We start from the raw sequence: 18,574 nt of genomic DNA, 5'->3' as shown, positions 1-18,574 counted from the left end.
TTTTCTCAAACCTAAGTCCTATATTAATGCTTAATCATTTTAAATTAATTATCCATTAATATGTTCATTTACCTAGGAACAGGTGGGGGTGGGGGAACTGCTCCCCTTCCACGGACAGAGATTCCCCGACCACGTGTTGGTTCTGGCACCCCATTGAGATAGGACAATTCCAAAAATTGTTCCTGGCAGATATCATCCATCATATCCTATGTAGAAAAAAAGAGAATTCATTTCTATTTGATAGGAGTATTTTAATTTGAAAGACCATTTTTGTGCAGTCAGCAGCAGATTCTGTTTGCAAAACAGAAGCATGTCATGTTTTTGCAAACATTCTTTGTCTCTTCCGAATTTCTATGTTTGCTATCCCTTTGATGCTTTCACAACTTGTTTTAGTTCAAACTCATTATTTCTACTTACTGGAGACAAGGCAAAGTTTTTAGACAAAGAACAAATGCCCACCAGTAAATCTAACTTGCTTCTTTCACTTCTGTCTCTGCTGTATACTTTTACCTTTCTTCCCTTTGGGGGTGCATAAACTGCTTCAAGCAATCTGCTGTAAGCGGAGTCACTACGGTGAGATGGGAAGCCATATAACTCAAACACAATACACAAACACAACAAGACAACCAGTCTCAAGCGATTCTTTATTCCAGTGTCCAATTGTCTCAACTCTATGAAATTTTCCATAGTTGAAAACAGAATTGATAATTTTAGTTTTTATAGTTTCCCTAATTTGCTAATATAATTTTTATTAAACGTACTAAAGCAATAATAAAAACTAAATTAGAATGCTGCCTCCAAATCAAGTTTTTACAATTTGCTTTATATTGATTATTGTAGGGTAGTCAGTCTGTTGTTGGGACAGCTTATATATTACATGGAATAAATAAATAAATAAATTTACAAAGACCTTTCAATAAAGTCACCAGGAACTGAGCTCAACTGGAAGTGGTAGTTTTTGGTATTGGTATTATTTTTTTAAAAAAGAAGAAAACTGATTAATTTTATTATTTTCAAAGGCGTTCTGTTACAAAAAATACATTTCTATTTTTTAAAATTATTGTCTCCTTTATCTGTTTAAAACTTTCTTGAATCACAATCTTGTTAAGCATTTTGCTTTTAAATTAAAATGCTTTATGATAGCATTTCCCCTCCCTTAATTGCAAGCAGTTTTGTTCTTCCTGCCATTCAGAATACCTATCTTAGATTGCAAATTATATGCAAAAGTACTTTAAAAAATGAGGGTTTTGCATCGTATGTCCAGAAAGGCTGCACCAACAGACCAGATCTTTTTGAGGATGCTGATTATTTATTTTTAAGGAGAGTAAAAAATTGGTGGCTTTTATAAAATAAGATACTGGTAATACAAGCCAGACTGAGTGACAATAACTATACAGCCTAATTGGAACTAAAGTGTTAGAGAGAGAAAAGCTAACCAGAGAAGGAGAAGCTTCCTTTTTATTTTCATTCCAGCAAATGAGTGTCAGGCCCCAAGAACAACATGTGGAGTTACTTCTGAGTAGTTTATTGTTCACTTATAGGTAGAATCTTGCCAGATTAAACCATTCGCTAAATAACTATAGTTAACTGTTGACAGAACCGTTGGGGAAGGGCCATCTTAATCCTGTTCCTCCCTATTAGAATTTCCAAACTCTGTTGCCTCTATGTCCTCTGTAAAAGAACCACTCCCTCCTGGGATTCCAAACTACATTCCACCACAATGATGTACTTTAACTTTCTCATAACGGCAACAAGAAAAGCTGCAAGGTTGGTATATAGTAAAACAGGTTCACGAAAACAGATTAGAGCATTTGACAAAGTGTATTGCAGAAAATATTTGACGAACTTGGTAAGAAAGTGAGCGTAATGGTTGCCAATAGTTTAAATGTTTTTTAAAAAGAAAAGGAAGACGGATTTGCAAGAATAAAGAAAGAATATGAAAATTTAAGAAAGATGAAAAGATTCTGCACTATGCACTGTGGAGGAATGGTTGGAGAAATTGACAGAGCTTGCTGAGATGGACAAGATGGCCTTGATGAGAAAGAAACAATATACATTTATTTTGATGACTGGAAACTCCTTATGGACTGTGTATAAAAATGAAAGCAATCAACAATTATGATTTAATGATTAGATAGGATAATTTATAGGAAGAAGAGAATCATGTTACTTTAAAGGGAAAGTTTAAAATATAGTCATTTTGTTCATTGATACTATTTTATTTATTGTTAATTTTTTCTAATTTTAATGCTTAATATTTTAATGTTTCTAAGTTTTAACAGCCTATATTTTTGCATGATACTGTAAGCACCCAGAACTTGACTGTGAAATAGATGGCATATAAATTTAATATAAACAAACAATTGTATTTACAACTGCTGTGAAGAATATTGAAAGCCACTTTTTATATCTTTAGATATTTTTCTTACTTGACTTAGAGCCTCCTCTGTTATTTTTATCTTTTTTCTCTCTATTGCATCAAGTCTTGGCATTCAAGAAAACACCATCCTCCTGACACCTTGGAAGAAAGAATTGTGCACCTTGCCAGGTAGAATAAAGAGAGCAGAGATCCCAGTTGGAAAAGATGACCCATAGATAATAAGGACTGCACCATAAAGGAAATCTACTGGTGATCAAGGCAGTTCTTATGAAAGGGAGGTTATTCTGTCAATGGCCAGGCCCAGTCAACAAGCAGGCAGTTGTCTTGCAAACCATTTGTAATTTATGCATAGGCAGAGGAAGGTGGGTAGGTTGTGCCCTTGAGTCAGTGTTAACTCCTAGTGACTTTTCTTGGCAAAATTTTTGGAAATGGTTTGCCATTGTCTTCTTCCAAGAACTGAGACAAGGATTGGCTCAAAGTCACTCAGCTGCTGAAGGCAAGACTAAACTCATGGCATCCGAGTTTATGTTCTGGTGCTTTCAATCACCACACCGAATGGGCTCACAATTAACATTACACTAATCCAAGTGTCAGATGACAAAAGGTTGAAATGACTGATGTTATAGCATCTATAGGAATGGAGATATCTGGCACACCAGCCTTTGGTAGGCTTTTAGGAGAGAGCAATTCCATCAAGAATGAAGTTGGAATTGGAAAATTATAAATGAATGACAGTTTTACTGGGATTTAACCTGATTCAGTTGCCCACCAAAACTTTTCTTTGGTTATCAACTTGATATCAACAGCATCTCTCATTTTGAATTGGAAGATGACTCATCTCATATAGGTGCTGAACATCTGACTTACTAGATAGGAGTGGTCAAGGGCTCTTTTTTCATCTCTCTACCTAATAGGACTTATCTCACTGTTGTGGCCCAGTGACGAGGTTGGGGAGGAACATGGGCCAGTCCTGGGGGCTGAGAAAAGCTCAGAGGAGGTCTCTGCGTCAGAGGCAGAGAGGGAGCTAGACAGCAGTGAGGCAGATGAACAGCTGGAGCCTGTTCCCAGTGTGTGCATGCACAGAGCTGCCAGAAGACAAGAACAACTAAGAAAGCAGGGTCGACTTGGGAATAAAATCACAGGTGGAAGGTGATTGGACCATAGGAAACAAGAGGAGCAAATGGGGAGTTGCCTTTTGCAGGAAACAATTTGTTCCTTCATGTTTCAAGAGTGGAAAGTTCTGCGTGTAACTTTAAGAGACTCTGTTCCAAGTGTTGCCTTGCCCTGCATTTAGAAACTAGTTATCTGGCAGCTCTTCAAGTGAGATAAGGTTCATGTTGATAACTCTTCCTCTGAAAGACTGTTTGCTAAGCCTTGCTGACTGTGAATGAAAGGAATTCACAGTAGTGTAAATAAGAGGTTGTGCTGGTTCATGCTTTTTAAGGAAGTCTGAGTCAGAACACTCAAAAGTGGTCCAGGAAGCTGCAATAACATGGTGTGTGTGGTGTGTGTGTGTGTGTGTGTGTGTGTGTGTGTGTGTGTAGTATCAAGCATTCATTCATAAAAATGAGTGATGCAGTTTCAGTCACCATCCCTAGCTCTGAACCCTGACAGCAAGGGAACCAGACAGTCTACTTCTTCCAGGATCCTTTGCTGGTAAGTCACCAACACTTCCAAAGTAAGATTGTACTTCGTAATGAGGAACTGAATTTTTAGAAGAGACACATCAACTGTCCTTCAAGACAACACAGAAATGTTTCACCATTCCTTTTTCCTATGATAAATCCCTTCCCTGTCAAGCTACAGCTCTGATATTTCCTGGTCTCCGATTCAAACATTCTGAATTACTCTATTTCATTAAGATGTTTACTACCAATATGTTAATTCTGGAATTCAACTATTTTTTCTGAAACATTTCAAATTCTTGGGTCTTTGGATGCCCAGAGGCCATTTCTCTAAAAAATGTCTGAAGGAACAACAGCTGGGCTAACTCCAATTAATTCCCAAGATTGAACAGACATAGAAAACTAAGATAGCAAATACAGGTAGTCCTCGCTTACTGACTGCCTCATTAGCAGCGGTTCAAAGTTATGATGTTGTTAAAAACAGTTTTGTGACCAATCCTCACATTTATGACATTTATGTTGCAGTGTCCTGTGGTTGTCACAATTGGCTTCTGACAAACAAAATTAATGGAGAACACAAAAGTAAAATTGCAAGTCATAGTCAGGTGATGTTTTGCTCAAATGATTTGATGACTCATTGACAGAATAGGAAGTGGTGTCATAAGCCAATTGTGGTCATATGTACCAATATGTCTTCATGCATTTGGAGGGGTGGTGGTAACTGTTACATACCGGAACGAGAAACTTCTTAACTTCTTCCATAGCATGGGCCATAAGAGCATAAGCCTCACAAGGAGGGCCAAAGACCTCAATGAAAACATGTAGATCCATGTTTAAGTGAGCATACTTTGGATCACCTCCTTTGCGCAATTCTTCCTCCTGAAGACAAAAATAAATTATAATTAATTTTAATTATACTCCTTTCCTTTCTTAATGTTTATCCATCAAGCACAAGATAAAGACTTATGCTACTCTGGAGAATTAGGACTGTACTATCTCTTAAAATTAAAGAGACAGAATTTGGCCATCATTATTTTCTCATTGCAAGGCTACTTGAGGTCAAAAGAGATCCTTGAAGGTTAGATGCAGTACAGCTAGAAAGATCATGATAATCCTTGAATCTTTCAGTTCTTCTAATTTCTGTAACACTGATATGCCTGGTGGCCTCACTCTTGATCATTACAAACTGGCAGTCAGAACACAGAATTCATTGAGACAGGAATCCTAATTAATTTGGATGCCTTCTGCAAGGATAAGATCCTACTTCAGACTGATACTAATTATGTATTTTGGGGGTAGGAGAGGTAGATGGCATTGAGGGGGTGAGGTTAGTCCTTCCATATTCCTACTGGCCACTTCATGTGTTTCAGGTCCATTGGTAGTAAAAGCCTGAATAGGATTATTGCCCAGATCACTTGTAGTACTGCAAAATATTGGGGCTGCCTGAGGATTTTTAAATTTGGAGGCAACAATCTTGAAATTATAACTCATTTTCTTAATTTCTGTGGAAACAAAGTTCAGAAACTATTTTTCCAAACAAGCATTTTATAATCCGCTAATCCATTTGTAGACCCTGCATCATGCAATGTGCAGACAGAAAAAATATTTTCATGAGGTGGAAATCCGGGAAAGCCATTGAGGATTGAACATCAGTTCAGAGCTAAGTCACATGCAAAGTTGGAGCTGAGGGTAGAACTCTCTCAAGACGATTCATTTAACTTCAGGAAATATCTTTAGTCTTCAGCTACTGTGTCAATCTGCAGGTAACAAAAGGTGACAGATAGTAAATGCTGCAGTAGATGCTCCAAATTTTGTCCAGGGAGTCCTACCTTTGCCTTGTCTCTCATTGATCCCTTCCCTAGGACAGAAATCTTTGCTCCAGTTTCCTCCTGTAATCGCTTGATGGTGTTGCCTTGGGGGCCCAGTATCTTCCCAACAAAATTGAACTGAAAGAAAAGATAACTTTCCTCAGTTGACATGACAGTGGGCAGCAAAACTTTCTTATTTAAGTAGCAACTGTGCTGACTTCGGTATTCCAACCAAAAAGGAAAACAACATTCTGAATTTTGATATAGACTGTAAAGCAACAAGACAATTCTGCAGAGTAACTTCATTATTACATTATAGGAGAATTCTGCTTCAATTCTGAGCACATCATTCAGCAATAGCACTTGTATACCGCTTCGCAGTGCTTTATATCCCTCTCTAAGGGGTTTACAGACTCAGCATAATGCCCCCAACAATCTGGGTCCTCATTTTACTGACCTTGGAAGGATGGAAGGCTGAGTCAACCTTGAGCCAGTGAGAATCAAACTGTTGGCAGTTGGCAGCCGGCAGTCAGCAGAAGTAGCCTGCAGTACTGCATTCTAACCACTGTGCCACAGCGGCTCTTTACTTATTAAATTACCTTCCAAATTACCATCTGCTGCATTAGTTATTTTCCCTACCAAACCTATATTAAGACGTAAAAGAATAGAACCAAACTCAGGTTCAGGTCACAATTAGATGATCAGTAACGGTAGCATTTGCTTGTGAGTTACATATTGAAAAGCTACATACCTCGTACCTTTCATACCATCTTCATCATTTTTCCTGGTTACCTATATTTTCTTCCATCTCCATTATTTTGGTGCCCATTTGCTCTCCCTCCCCCCCCCCCCCCGCTTCTAGCCTATGCGTATTTTGGATTGTCATTGTCTCTTCTTTTCATCCTTTCAGACACTTGCCCTTACTGGATTCTACCAGTCATGTATTCAGGTCACTGCAGGAATGGATGCTGATGCCAGCTTCCTTCCCTACTCCTCTGCCCACTTTTTTTTTTTACCTTTGAAATTTAATTTCTGAGGCTTCACTTTATGTGACAAATATAGATTGACGGTCCAACATATCTGAGAAATATCTGGTTCCCAAGAGTTTTATGCTAATAAAACTGTTACAGTTTTGTAAAAGTGAATCTAAATCCTTTTCCAGATGTTAAAGGTATCTCACCTTAGGATACTGCTTGACCGGTATAAGAACTCGTTCCTTCAATTTCATGTTTTTATGAGAAAACAAGTCCAGGTAGGTCTCTTCTTCATCCTTCTTTGATTCACCCTTTTGAATTTTGTCGATTTCTAAAAAAAGACAAACCAGTTGTCAATTGACTTCTATTATCTAAATGAAATGCATGATTTATGAAAAATTTGTTATTTATATACATTAGCTACATTATACATTTTATAGGCTTCCCAAGACAATTCCTCTTCATTCAATGTGGCTCAGATGAGCCAAAAGATTAGTTAGACAACCATGGTTTAAAGGGTACATCATTTCTCAAAATAGGTGTTATCTGGAATTAGATAATATATATTTTACCACAGAAATTCCACCCAAAAAAGAAACTTAGTAAATCCTTCTTAATTTCACTTGATGTAATTATTGTGAAAAAACACATAATTCATATTAAGGATGAGTGAAGTACATATATTCCCAGCAGTGCCATCCAAGATAGGAAGGTCACCTCGGCTGCCCAACTAAAGCAAAGGTTGTACGCTCTGCAGGCAGCTGACCCACAACCATAGAGCGTGCGCCCAGAGCAGCCACTGCCGAAAGACTCGGGTTGGAAGCCACAGAAAAAGCCAGGCTGGGATGGCGGCGCCGGAGGTGCCCTGGCTCCGTAATGAGAGCTGGGACATGCATCATGAGGCTGGGAGGCGCGAGAGTGAGAGCGGAGCAGCCGCTCGCGCAATCCCCCTCTCCAGCCATGCAGAGCACCATTCACTGGCATTTGAAAGGCGCCAAGCCGCAGGAACCGGGCGGCGGCGAATAGGCGCTCACGCAGCTTGATGATACCCCTAGGTCAGTGAATGGCGCTGTGCCCGGCTGTAAAGGGGGTTTGCCGGGTGGCTGCTCGTGAGTGTGGTCGCTTCATGGCTGTTGTGTTGCGCTGCTGCGATAGCGCAACATAGCCATTCGCCCATGAGGCTGTGCCCGGCTCCTTGGGAACCCGCTCGCAAGAGAGCAGCCGCCCAGCAACCCCAAAACAATAAACTCTCCTCCCCATAATAAAGCCCAAACCATATTTTGTAGGTAAAAAGAAAATAAGACCCTGCCATATTTGGGGGGAAACACAGTAAATAACTTATCAAAGTTATTTATCAAAATCAAAGAGATCTGGAAGTGAATATTTTCAGTCAGTATGAACCTACTGGTTACCACTCAGGACATGAAAAACAAAAAAGAAATTATTTTTATAATAAGGAAACATATAGCAAACACTAATGGGCACAAAGTAACCAAAATATCAACTAGACTTTGTAGACAACATTTTAATGTGATGGGCATCCAAACTTATCCAACCGCCGAAGTAGAAAAAGAGATCAATCTGAAATAGGCAGGACTGGCAAGCAAGATATACTGTTTTGGACTGGAGACAGGAATGATTGCTACTATGTAGGCCGCTAAGAATCAACAATGATTTGCTAGCACATAAACTAATACCAGAACATGGTTAGATCAGTAATCAGTAATCATTACCAAGTGAAAGGCTATAAGAATTGATGGAATATATATGCCGGAAAAACTAGAGAATGAGTGGACAATCATACCAATTTCAAAGAAAGGAGACTTAACAGGGAGTGCAATGACCACATAATACAGTAGTCTTAATTTTGCCTGCTAGCAGTAATGCTCAAGATCTTCCAAAGCACATTAAAGCTCTGCATGGAAAGATAAATCACCAGTATTAAAGCTGGGTTTACCATAGAAACAGGCAAGGAATAAGAGACCAGAGAGCTAATTTGGTTTAACGGTTAAGGCACCAGGCTAAAGGCCAGGAGACCATGAGTTCGAGTCCTGATTTAAGCATGAAAGCCAGCTGGATGACAACCCTCATGGGGTTTTGTTGGGGAAAATAGGAGGAGGGAAGACTTTTATATAAGTTTACCATGTTGAATTGAGTTATTTATTATAAAATACAGACAGGAAATGAATGAATGAATGAATGAATGAATTGATTTATTGTTGATGCCTGTTGGATAATGGATATTTTATTTAACAGCTGTACGCAGCTGTACATTTCCACCCCGAACCACCCCAACGAGGCCGTCGAAGTGATGTCCCGGTGTGTGGAAGCCGTACGGGTCTGGATGGATGACAACCGACTCAAGCTCAACCCCTCCAAGACGGAGTGGCTGTGGGTTCCGGCGCCCCGGTTCAACCAGTTAATTCCATCTCTGGCCATCGGGGGCGTACAACTGGCCCCCGTGGAGCGGGCGCGCAATTTGGGCATCCTCCTGGATGCTCGGCTGTCCATGGATGACCATGTGACGGCCGTGGCAAGGGGGGGCGTTCCACCAGGTTCGCCTGGTGCGCCAATTGCGCCCCCTATTGGACCGGGATGCCTTGCGCACAGTCACTCATGCGCTGGTGACGTCTCGCCTGGACTACTGTAACGCTCTCTACATGGGGCTTCCCTTGAAATGCACTCGGAGACTACAGTTGGTCCAGAACGCGGCCGCGCGGGTAATTATGGGGAGTACAAGGTACTCCCATGTGACACCTTTCCTGCGCGAGCTGCACTGGCTCCCTGTGGTCTACCGGGTGCGTTTCAAGGTCTTGATAACGATCTTTAAAGCGCTCCATGGCTCAGGACCTAGCTACTTGCGGGATCGTATTCTGCCCCATACATCCCTGCGACCAATTCGCTCGCACAGAGAGGGACTCCTCCAGGTGCCATCCACCAGACAATGTCGGGGGGCGGCGTCTAGGAGCAGAGCCTTCTCTGTAGCGGGCCCAGCCCTGTGGAATGACCTTCCCCCGGATATTAGGACCACCTCTGACCTCCGCGCCTTCCGGATAAAGCTCAAGACCCACCTATTCCAAGTAGCTGGCCTGGCTCAACCATAGTTCGTTCACACTGCTCCTGACGGGTTTTTTAATTTTGTGGTTTTTGGAATTTTATTAGGGGATTTAAATTGTGTTTTTAATTGTCTTTATTCATCTGCCTACCTCCTCCATGTACACGTATTCGCTTATTTTGTGTGTGTATTGTCCTTATTGTATTTTATGTGTTTTTTATTGTACGCCGCCCCGAGTCCTTCGGGAGAGGGTGCGGCTAAGAAATAAATTTTATTATTATTATTATTAACAAATATTCCATATGAATATTCACACACCATGATCTACTTATAGCCAAAAAAATCAAAACTGTATTATCAGTGGTTTGAATCAACAATTTGTAAATTGTTAATTTAAGAGATGTTGAGGACATGAAGTATTGGTTGAAGAAAACACCCAAATAAGGAAAATATTGCACTGACATGTTTTGCCAAGAACAAAAAATCCTAATCCAATCTTCAATTTATTACTAAAAACACATGTTTAAAATCAATACCTTTTTTTTAAAAGGTACAATATTCTGTTTCCTGTTTGAAAGAATAAAACATTCAGTGTTACATTTCAAGTCCTATTCACTCACTCTAGAATATATACGGCTGTCATGCAAAGCATTCACATAGCAGTAGAAAAGACTAGAAACTTCTAGACACCAGTGTTAATGAAAGAAATAAAAACTATTTGCTAGATTGAGCAAATCCTAACAGCCAACTGTGAATCATTTCAAAGAAATATAATGGGATTACATGCATACAAAAAAAGTGTATTCACTTAGCATTAGTGTGGAACAAAGTGGCTTTGTGTGCACATAAACATGGAGACAGTTAAAATCAGCTTGAAGTAGCTCTGAGTGTTGCAAATAATGAAAAAGCCTTAAATGATTAGCACTCCAAGCACCTGTTTTGAAAGCTTTGCACAGATCTTTAGTAAATATATATGAGATAGCATGGGAGCGTTGGTAAGTTTTTTAATTTGGATTTTGTTTTGCAATAATACTTTTTTATGTTACTGTGCTTTCAAAGCTTGCTAAAGTTTGGCTCATAAAACCCCTTGATTCAATAGATTAAAAATAGATTAAATCATATAGTAAACCTGACCCTTTGACATGAGACAACTTATGAAAATATTTGTATTGATTTTTGCTGTTATTTGGTATGATGTCAAAGCTCCGTAGAGAACTTGAAGTCCAGAGTTTGTGAGGGAAGCTGTCAATTTATCTATCATTGTAATTATATTCAGGGAAAATAAAATTGGAGATAAGCCTGGATCTACATTTATTGATTTATATGCCGAAGTACTGTATATTTCTTCCAACACCTACCCATCATTCAAAGTGGCTTAAACCACATCACAATAAAGCAACAATGCTTAGGGAAAAAAGCATATGAGAGGAAAAATGTTGAGCAGATAAAAATTATATATAAGCAAAATTTATCCAGCTAGGCAGAGGGTCTGACAGAATAGTTTTCACCAGTTAGGCATCAGAGAACCTCCGAATCTGCCTGTGGTAATAAAAACATCCTTTCTCATAGCCCATTTATCCATGCTCCAGGAAGATTATGCATAAAGGCTAATTCAACCAGCAGATTTTGAGTTGTTGTCACACTGATATGCAAGACACAAACCAACTCAGAATTATCTAGAGCAGTGTTTCTCAAACTTGGCGACTTTAAGTCCTGTGGACTTCAACTCCCAGAATTCCCCAGCCAGCTATGCTGGCTGGGGGATTCTGGGAGTTGAAGTCCACAGGACTTAAAGTCGCCAAGTTTGAGAAACACTGATCTAGAGGTAAGAAATCTGAAAAAAACAATCTATGAACTGGGAGGCTGGAAGGAGGAAAAACAGAGGGGAAGGGCAAAGGAAGGTTACATTGTATAAATCAGAGGTCCCCAAATTGGCAACTTTAAGATTTGTGGACTTCAACTTCCAGAATTCTCTGGGAATAGCTGGCTGGAGAATTCTGGGAGTTGAAGTCCACAAGTCTTAAAGTTGCCAAGTTTGGGAACCTCTGGTATAGATAACAAGAATTTTGATTGGATCAAAACTTCATAGCTCATATATTAAATTCTAGTGCATATTTGAATGAGCCATATCACTACAAATGTATTAAGAATTTCTAAGAATTCAATTGTAATTTGCTTAACTGTATATAATACACAACATGTATTACAGCATGTTGAGTTTTAAAGCCCTATTTTTCAACCAAATGCTTCCTTTTGGCTCCTTTGCACAGCTTTATCTTTTTCTGGAATTTATGGAATTCAAAAAGGGTGAAGAGGAGGAATTCCTTTCAGTACTAAATGCTTTAAATGAATTTTGTTAGTCCGAGCAAAAAAAAAAGGGGGGGGGATTTTTTTTGCTTCTAATCACTGTAATAATAAAAATGTTGTTCACATTTTTGCATTCTGATGCCTAAAGGAAAAGCAACTTTTACCAAAGTCAACAAGAGAGCTCAAGGTCAAAGACGAGTTCCTCTGGGGGATAAATGAAATGAAATGAATAAAAAGCATCAAGTAATAAAAAATAAGCCCTTATTTCCAATTCTTCAGAAATAAGCAAGGCTACCATTTTTTCTTCCAAATTTCACATCTCAACTCAGCTAGAAAAGGGAAAACCTTCTGTGTTCAACCATCAGCAATTCTTTAATATAGCCTCTGTTGATGTAATAGGGCTATTTTTAACCCTAAATGCTATGGAGGGGAAGCCTGGTATGCCTGCAACAGAAAACCCGTCTCTCCACTGTCCCAGTTTCCCCATGAAAAAAAAAATCACATAGCAATTAATCTTTTAAAAACCCTTCAATAGTATTAGCAGAAGCTGCTTTAAATATTAGTTGCTATACAGCAGCTGCCCCAAACTTTTGCACACCAGGAACTGGTTCTATGGAGAAAGGTTTTTCCCCCAGACCAGAGAGGGCGTGGTGAGTAGAGTAGAGAAGAGAAGAACAGAAGAGAACAGAGCTAGAAGGGACCTTCTAGTCCAGCCCCCTGCTCAAGCAGGAGAACCTATAACATTTTAGACAAATGACTGTCTAGTCCAGGGATGGCGAACCTATTTGGCACAAAGCCAGAAACCCAACGACCAGCTAGCCGTTGTGCATGTACACCTTGGAAACCCGATGACCAGCTTGCCGACATGCATGCGCCCCTTGGAAACTCAACGACCAGTTGGCCGGTGCACATGTGCACGTCAGAAAGCTGGGGGCTTCAGAAAGCTGAGCTGGGGCAATGGTACATGCACACAGAGAGGGCTCTGTGTGCCACCTCTGACATGCGTGCCATAGGTTCGCCATCACAGGTCTAGTCTCTTCCCGAAAACTTCCAGTGATGAAATGCCCACGATTTCTGAAGGCAAGATTTTGTGTGCTGCCTGCATCCCACAGATGGGGTTTTTGCTTGTCCCTGGTGTACAGGAACTAGTAGTGAGAACTATTTATCAAAGAGAAATACTGTACAAGTAATGTATGAAAGAAAAAGAAAGAGAAGCATCCATTCCCTGACATACATGTTTACCAATTCAGCCCAGTGGCTGGGTAAGCTGCCCTCTCTTGATGTGGATCTTACATACAGGGAAACATTTGGGCAGAAAGCATTCAAAGAGAGGGCAAAGTCCAAAAACAGGGTCACAAGGAAATAAAGAGTTGAAACGCCTGTTTGATGTGGCCAAATAAACAGGATAAAACAAGGTAAAACTATACTCAGCAAGGCTCTCTATTATTGGTGGAAATGGAATTTAACTGGCAGAATTTAACTTCCCACTTTAAAGTTTGTTGCCTTTGACACATTTATTCCTTTGAGGAATAAACAACTTTGCCCTTGCAAGTATTGCTTTCTCTAAGCATCAAAAGTTGGTGTTTTTACATAAAGAAGGCTTTCTGGTTTCAGAAAAGTAAGCACTTATTTTCAATTCTTCAGAAAGAAAGAAATGTGTCAAAGGCAACAAGCCTTAAAGCGGACATGAAACTCAGAGATGGGAATTATTCTGACATTGCTATATTCTGCAGTCTAGCAACCCAGAAGACAACAGGGAACAAGCAGCAACTGATAGAAAAGGGATAATTGTCCAGAAGTTAATTGTAGAAATCAATAATTTAGGATAAGTTCTTCTATTGTTTTCTATCTATGTTTCAGCAAATGGAATTTAGTGATGTGAGGTAGCTGACTTCCTCCATAAACCCTGTATTAAAAGAATATGTAAAACGCTTCTTATCGGTAAGAACATACCGTAAACTGAAAATAAATAAATAGGATGCCATCCAGCAAAATTAAACTACAGATCTTTCAACTGGTTTGGAAAAGGAAATAAATTTCATTTCCATGTAGTTTTCTTGGTCCTCAGAGCAAGAACACTTCTACCTTGAGGGATGAAAAGCAAAGCAAGTAACAAATCCTGGTTCTTTGTTCTGACTACAGTGCTAATTTCCAGCCAGTTAGACTCACTTGATGTAAGAAGATCCTGAAAGCACAACAGCTGCACTGTTGCGATTAGATCCTATTAAAATGGGGAAGGGGGTGCTAGTGAGACAAAGACTGCCATTTCCACTCTGGTTGGTTCCAGAAGCATGAAACAAGTATTAATGCAGATATGCATACCAATGGCATAGACAGACTACAATGCTGTCTGTCTCTGCAGGAGAAGAGGGTATGCTGAAAAATCTCCTTTGAAATAATGTTCTCTAAAACATAAAGGGATTCTTAGTTTTGTCTTTTTAAATCAATGTTTTACAAATAATTAGCATCTGCTTTTCTGTACCAATCGTTAGGGTTACTATTATAATTCTTCAGAACAGATAATACCACTGCTATTACAGTGTGTTGGGAAAAAACAGGTAAAAACATCTTTCCTAAAAACAAATGGTGCCATGGCAGTGCTCCAAAAGAAATTATATGCTGGAAAAGCACAAAGGAAATGCAGGAAGAGAAAGACTCTATGGCCTGGATCCCATTTCCAACTGAAAGAGGGGCAATCAGCATGGAAATATTGTAACAAATCAAACTAAGACCTTAATATTCTCCAAAAGGAGTCATCGCCTTCTTCTAAGGGAAGAAAGGCAGTTAAAAATAGCCTATTCACAATGAGGCCAAAGGAACAAAAGACATTCTTCATCTACATCAACTCATTAGCTGTATTTACAAAACCACCTAAGTAAATCTGCAGTACAATCCTACTTTGGTGGGAGGGTTTTAGCAAAGCAGTTTGGAAGAGATTAAAGTCAGCATCTGGTAATGGAAGCAGTTGTAAAAATTTTCTGGAAAAATAGCCAGATTAACCTTTTGCCACAAACGGAGCTTTGGATGCACCATAAGGTTACTGTGCTCAATTCATTATGGTATTATCTTTTATCCCAATGAATGTTTTTGTTTTTTGAGTGCAGAAAAACACTCATTAAAATCTTCTGTGATCAGTATAGGTATAGAAGTGCTGAAATTGTCATTATACACAATTTGATACTTTTTGATACCAGACTTTTGCTAAATCTGTTTGTGAACTAGTCCACAAAAATTTACATTGTAACACACAAACAGAGGTTTGTTCAAGTATACTTTATTACATTTGAAGGCTGGAAACCTGAACATTTGGTGACCAAAATATGCAGCTTAAATTTTAGTATGCAAACATGAGTCACAATACTTCCAAACTTATATGTTCATTGAATTCAGTGTTGTAAGTAATCAGCAAATGGATTTTAATCAGAGCTTTATTATTTAAAATACTCATTTTCATAAGAATCTCAGGCATCAAGCACAGAGAAAAAAATAAGCAACCCAGAATAAATGTAACCTAAGTTGTTGATTGCTGTTCCTAACTACAAAAGAATCCTTGATGTTAAAACCACATTGACAGGTATTTAATATTTTCACGTGGTATGTATGTGTGAAAAAGAACTACTTTTCTTACCTATAGGAAAAATAATCCATGTATATAAACAAATAGATAAAATATCCGCTCAGCATGTCACAACTATAGCTACACCACCATCTGTATTGGCACTGGTGCTTTAAGTAAGCAATATTGTCAAAAGAGGTACAAAAAGCCTTGCATGATCTGTCATACTTTCAAGCCAGCCCAAGGCTAAATCTTTCTGAAAAGGGAAAGGGCCAGGCGGAGGATTCAGTTTTATTAACCGAGATCTGCCCTCTTAGACCACTTTCAGATAACCTGACCAGAAAGGGAGTGGAGGAGAGAGTCCTGCCCTCCATACCACGCCTGTCCCCAACCCCGTGGTGACGACGACTCTGGAATCCGCCTTCCAACCATGGAGCTAAAAGGTCCAAAGAAAGTACATGCTGGGGAAAGCACAAAGGAAATGCAGGGAGAGGAAGACCCTATGGCCTGGGGATCCAGTTTCCAAATGAAAGAGAGTCCATCCGCATGGAAATATTGTAACAGATCAACACTAACATCTTCATATTCTCCGAAAGGAGTCATCCCCTTCTTTTAAGTATCCCCAAACTTGGCAACTTTGAGATTGGTAGACTTCAACTCCCAGAATTCTCCAGCCAGCATAGCTGAGCTGGAGAATTCTGGGAGTTGAAGTCCACCAGTCTTAAAGTTGCCAAGTTTGGTGACCTTGGCCTCAGAAGGTGATGATTTCTTTCGGAGAATATGAAGATCTTTGTTAAAGTTGCCAAGTTTGAAGACCTCTGCTCTAAGGGAAGAAAGGCAGTTGAAAAAATTGCCCATTCACAATATAGTCGAAGGAACTTTTTTCCCCCACAACCTGGACGATGGAGAAAAATCTCCAGAGACACGGAGCTCAAAGGGGGGAAGATCACATCAGATCAGATTAATTAGAGTGGGAAAGGACCTTGTAGGTCATCTAGTCCAACCCCCACCCCCTTAGGCAGGAGACATAGAACTTAAAACAATAGTTGAAAGGGATCTTTGAAGGTCATCTAGTCCACTCCCCCTCAAGCAGGAGACATAGAACATAGAACCTAAAACAATAGCTGGAAGGGACCTCTGAAGGTCATCTAGTCCAACCCCCTGCTCAGGCAGGAGACCCTACCCCATTATTTCTGGCCAATGGCAGTCCACTCTCTTCTTGAAGGCCTCAAAGGGATGAAGCCGGGGCCCAGGGCCAGTCTGGGGAGGGGGAGGCTCCCTTCCGCCCACCCCCGAGGCATCTCCGCCCGAGGGAGAGGAGCCTGGCGCCGCTTTTACCTGCTTGCAGCAGCTGCATAGCGTGGGTGAAGGAGGGGTCCAGGCTGTCCTTCTCGGCCATCAGCTCGGGCAAGTACTTGTTCTCGGGCTCCGCCTTGGCCGCGGAGACGGCGCCGGGCATCAGCGGGGTGGGAGCCGCGCTGGGCGCCGGCGGGGCCGAGCTGGTGGCCGAAGGCGGCAGGAGCGGCGGCGGCTGAGGCCCGCGCGCCCCCCCGCCGCCGCCTCGGGCCGGCCGCCGTGGGGAAGACGCCGCCTGAGGCGACTGGAGCCGGGCCACCCCGGCAGGGCCCGGCGGCCGGCCCAGGCGAGCCGCGGCGGCGGCGAGGTCCTCGCGGCGCTGCATCCGCGGCCGAAGGAGCGGCAAAGGCGCGCGAGGGAACAGGGTTGCCACGCCGACGGAGCGCTGGGGCCACCGGGGCGGGAAGCGGAAAGAGGGGGGGGACGCGGCTCCCGTGCTTGCGCTTCCGGCCTTTCTCTCTCCGCCGCGCGCCAAGTACGGCCGCCGCCAACCGCTCCTCGAGTCAACGCCCGATAGCGCCTGCGCAGGACTCGCCGAGGCGCCCTTCGCGCAGGCGCACCGGAGGGCCGCTTGGCCGAAAAGCGAGACACCCCCCACCTCCAGACCCAGACGCGCAGGCGCCGTCTTAGCTAGAGAGCGACATCCCTTTTTTCTCCACGCACATGCGCACCAGGGCCTGGCGAGATCTCTTTGTCGGGGTGGAGCACATGGTTTGCCTTCTGGTAGCCTCTCCGGTCTTTTGAGCGGCGTTTCTTGCGGGAGGCGGAATCGGGCGAGATCGGGACTGTCCCTGTTCTCGTTGCAAGGAAAAACACAAATGACGCTTTGGGAATGTTATTCGGGATAAATGAGACATTGCAGAGCAGAGATGTAGTGCAGAGACGGGCCTTTTAAGCTTCCTTTGAGAAAGCTAAATTTATCTAAATGGGGAGAGAGGAGAAAAGGAAGGGAGAGGAAAGGGGGGAGAGAGGGAAGCCAAAGGGAGGAAAACAGTAGGAGAGAGAAATATATAAGATAAATATATGTACATAGAAGGATATAGGATGTATAGAAATAAGTACATTGAAAGAGTAATATGTATAGAAAGAATATAAGTATAAATTGCCATATGAGTTGATGAAAACTACGTGAAAATAGAGATATAGATATATAAAGATACACACATGGATAAAACGTATAATGGAGGCTTAAAGATGTGGAAAAACTGTTTAAAATTTATTTTTAAAAAAGAGAGGAAGGGGAAGTAGAGAAGAGGGGGACCGTAGAGGGAAGGAAGGAGGTAGGGAAGAAAGGAGAGGGAGACGAGGCAGGGCTGTGGTGGAATAGGATACAATATGGTGTATGGAAAGCAGAAGAGTTGTGGGTGGATGGTAAGAGGAATTGATATAATATTGGACAATACAAAATAGTGCTGGTTAAGATGTAATGGTATACTTATGGTTCTTTGTATGAAAATAAAAATAAATTGTCAACAAAAAAAAAGAGAAAGCTAAATTTATTTCCTTCTGCTTG

The 18,574-nt window shown here is 41.1% G+C and overlaps 1 protein-coding gene across 8 annotated transcripts in view; it reads right to left on the bottom strand.

The window, feature by feature from the left end:
• The window catches only part of KHDRBS1 (KH RNA binding domain containing, signal transduction associated 1), a 31,270-nt gene extending 13,693 nt beyond the window's left edge, over nt 1-17,577 (bottom strand). For all 8 annotated transcript variants that reach the window (XM_081961764.1, XM_081961766.1, XM_081961768.1 and 5 more), the window contains exons 1-5: nt 17,044-17,577; nt 6,994-7,118; nt 5,835-5,951; nt 4,738-4,884; nt 73-206 (exon numbers count right to left, since the gene is read on the bottom strand). In XM_081961764.1, the coding sequence (XP_081817890.1) occupies nt 73-206; nt 4,738-4,884; nt 5,835-5,951; nt 6,994-7,118; nt 17,044-17,386 (866 nt within the window). In that variant the 5' untranslated portion in view covers nt 17,387-17,577. The remainder of the gene's footprint in view (nt 1-72; nt 207-4,737; nt 4,885-5,834; nt 5,952-6,993; nt 7,119-17,043) is intronic.
• Nucleotides 17,578-18,574: the final 997 nt, after the last annotated feature.

The sequence above is a fragment of the Natrix helvetica genome, assembly GCF_964273705.1.
Source record: "Natrix helvetica genome assembly, chromosome: 9".
In the NCBI taxonomy this organism is placed as follows: domain Eukaryota; kingdom Metazoa; phylum Chordata; class Lepidosauria; order Squamata; family Natricidae; genus Natrix; species Natrix helvetica.
Note: the sequence above shows the minus strand (reverse complement) of the source record. Positions and strands in the feature narration are given on the sequence as shown.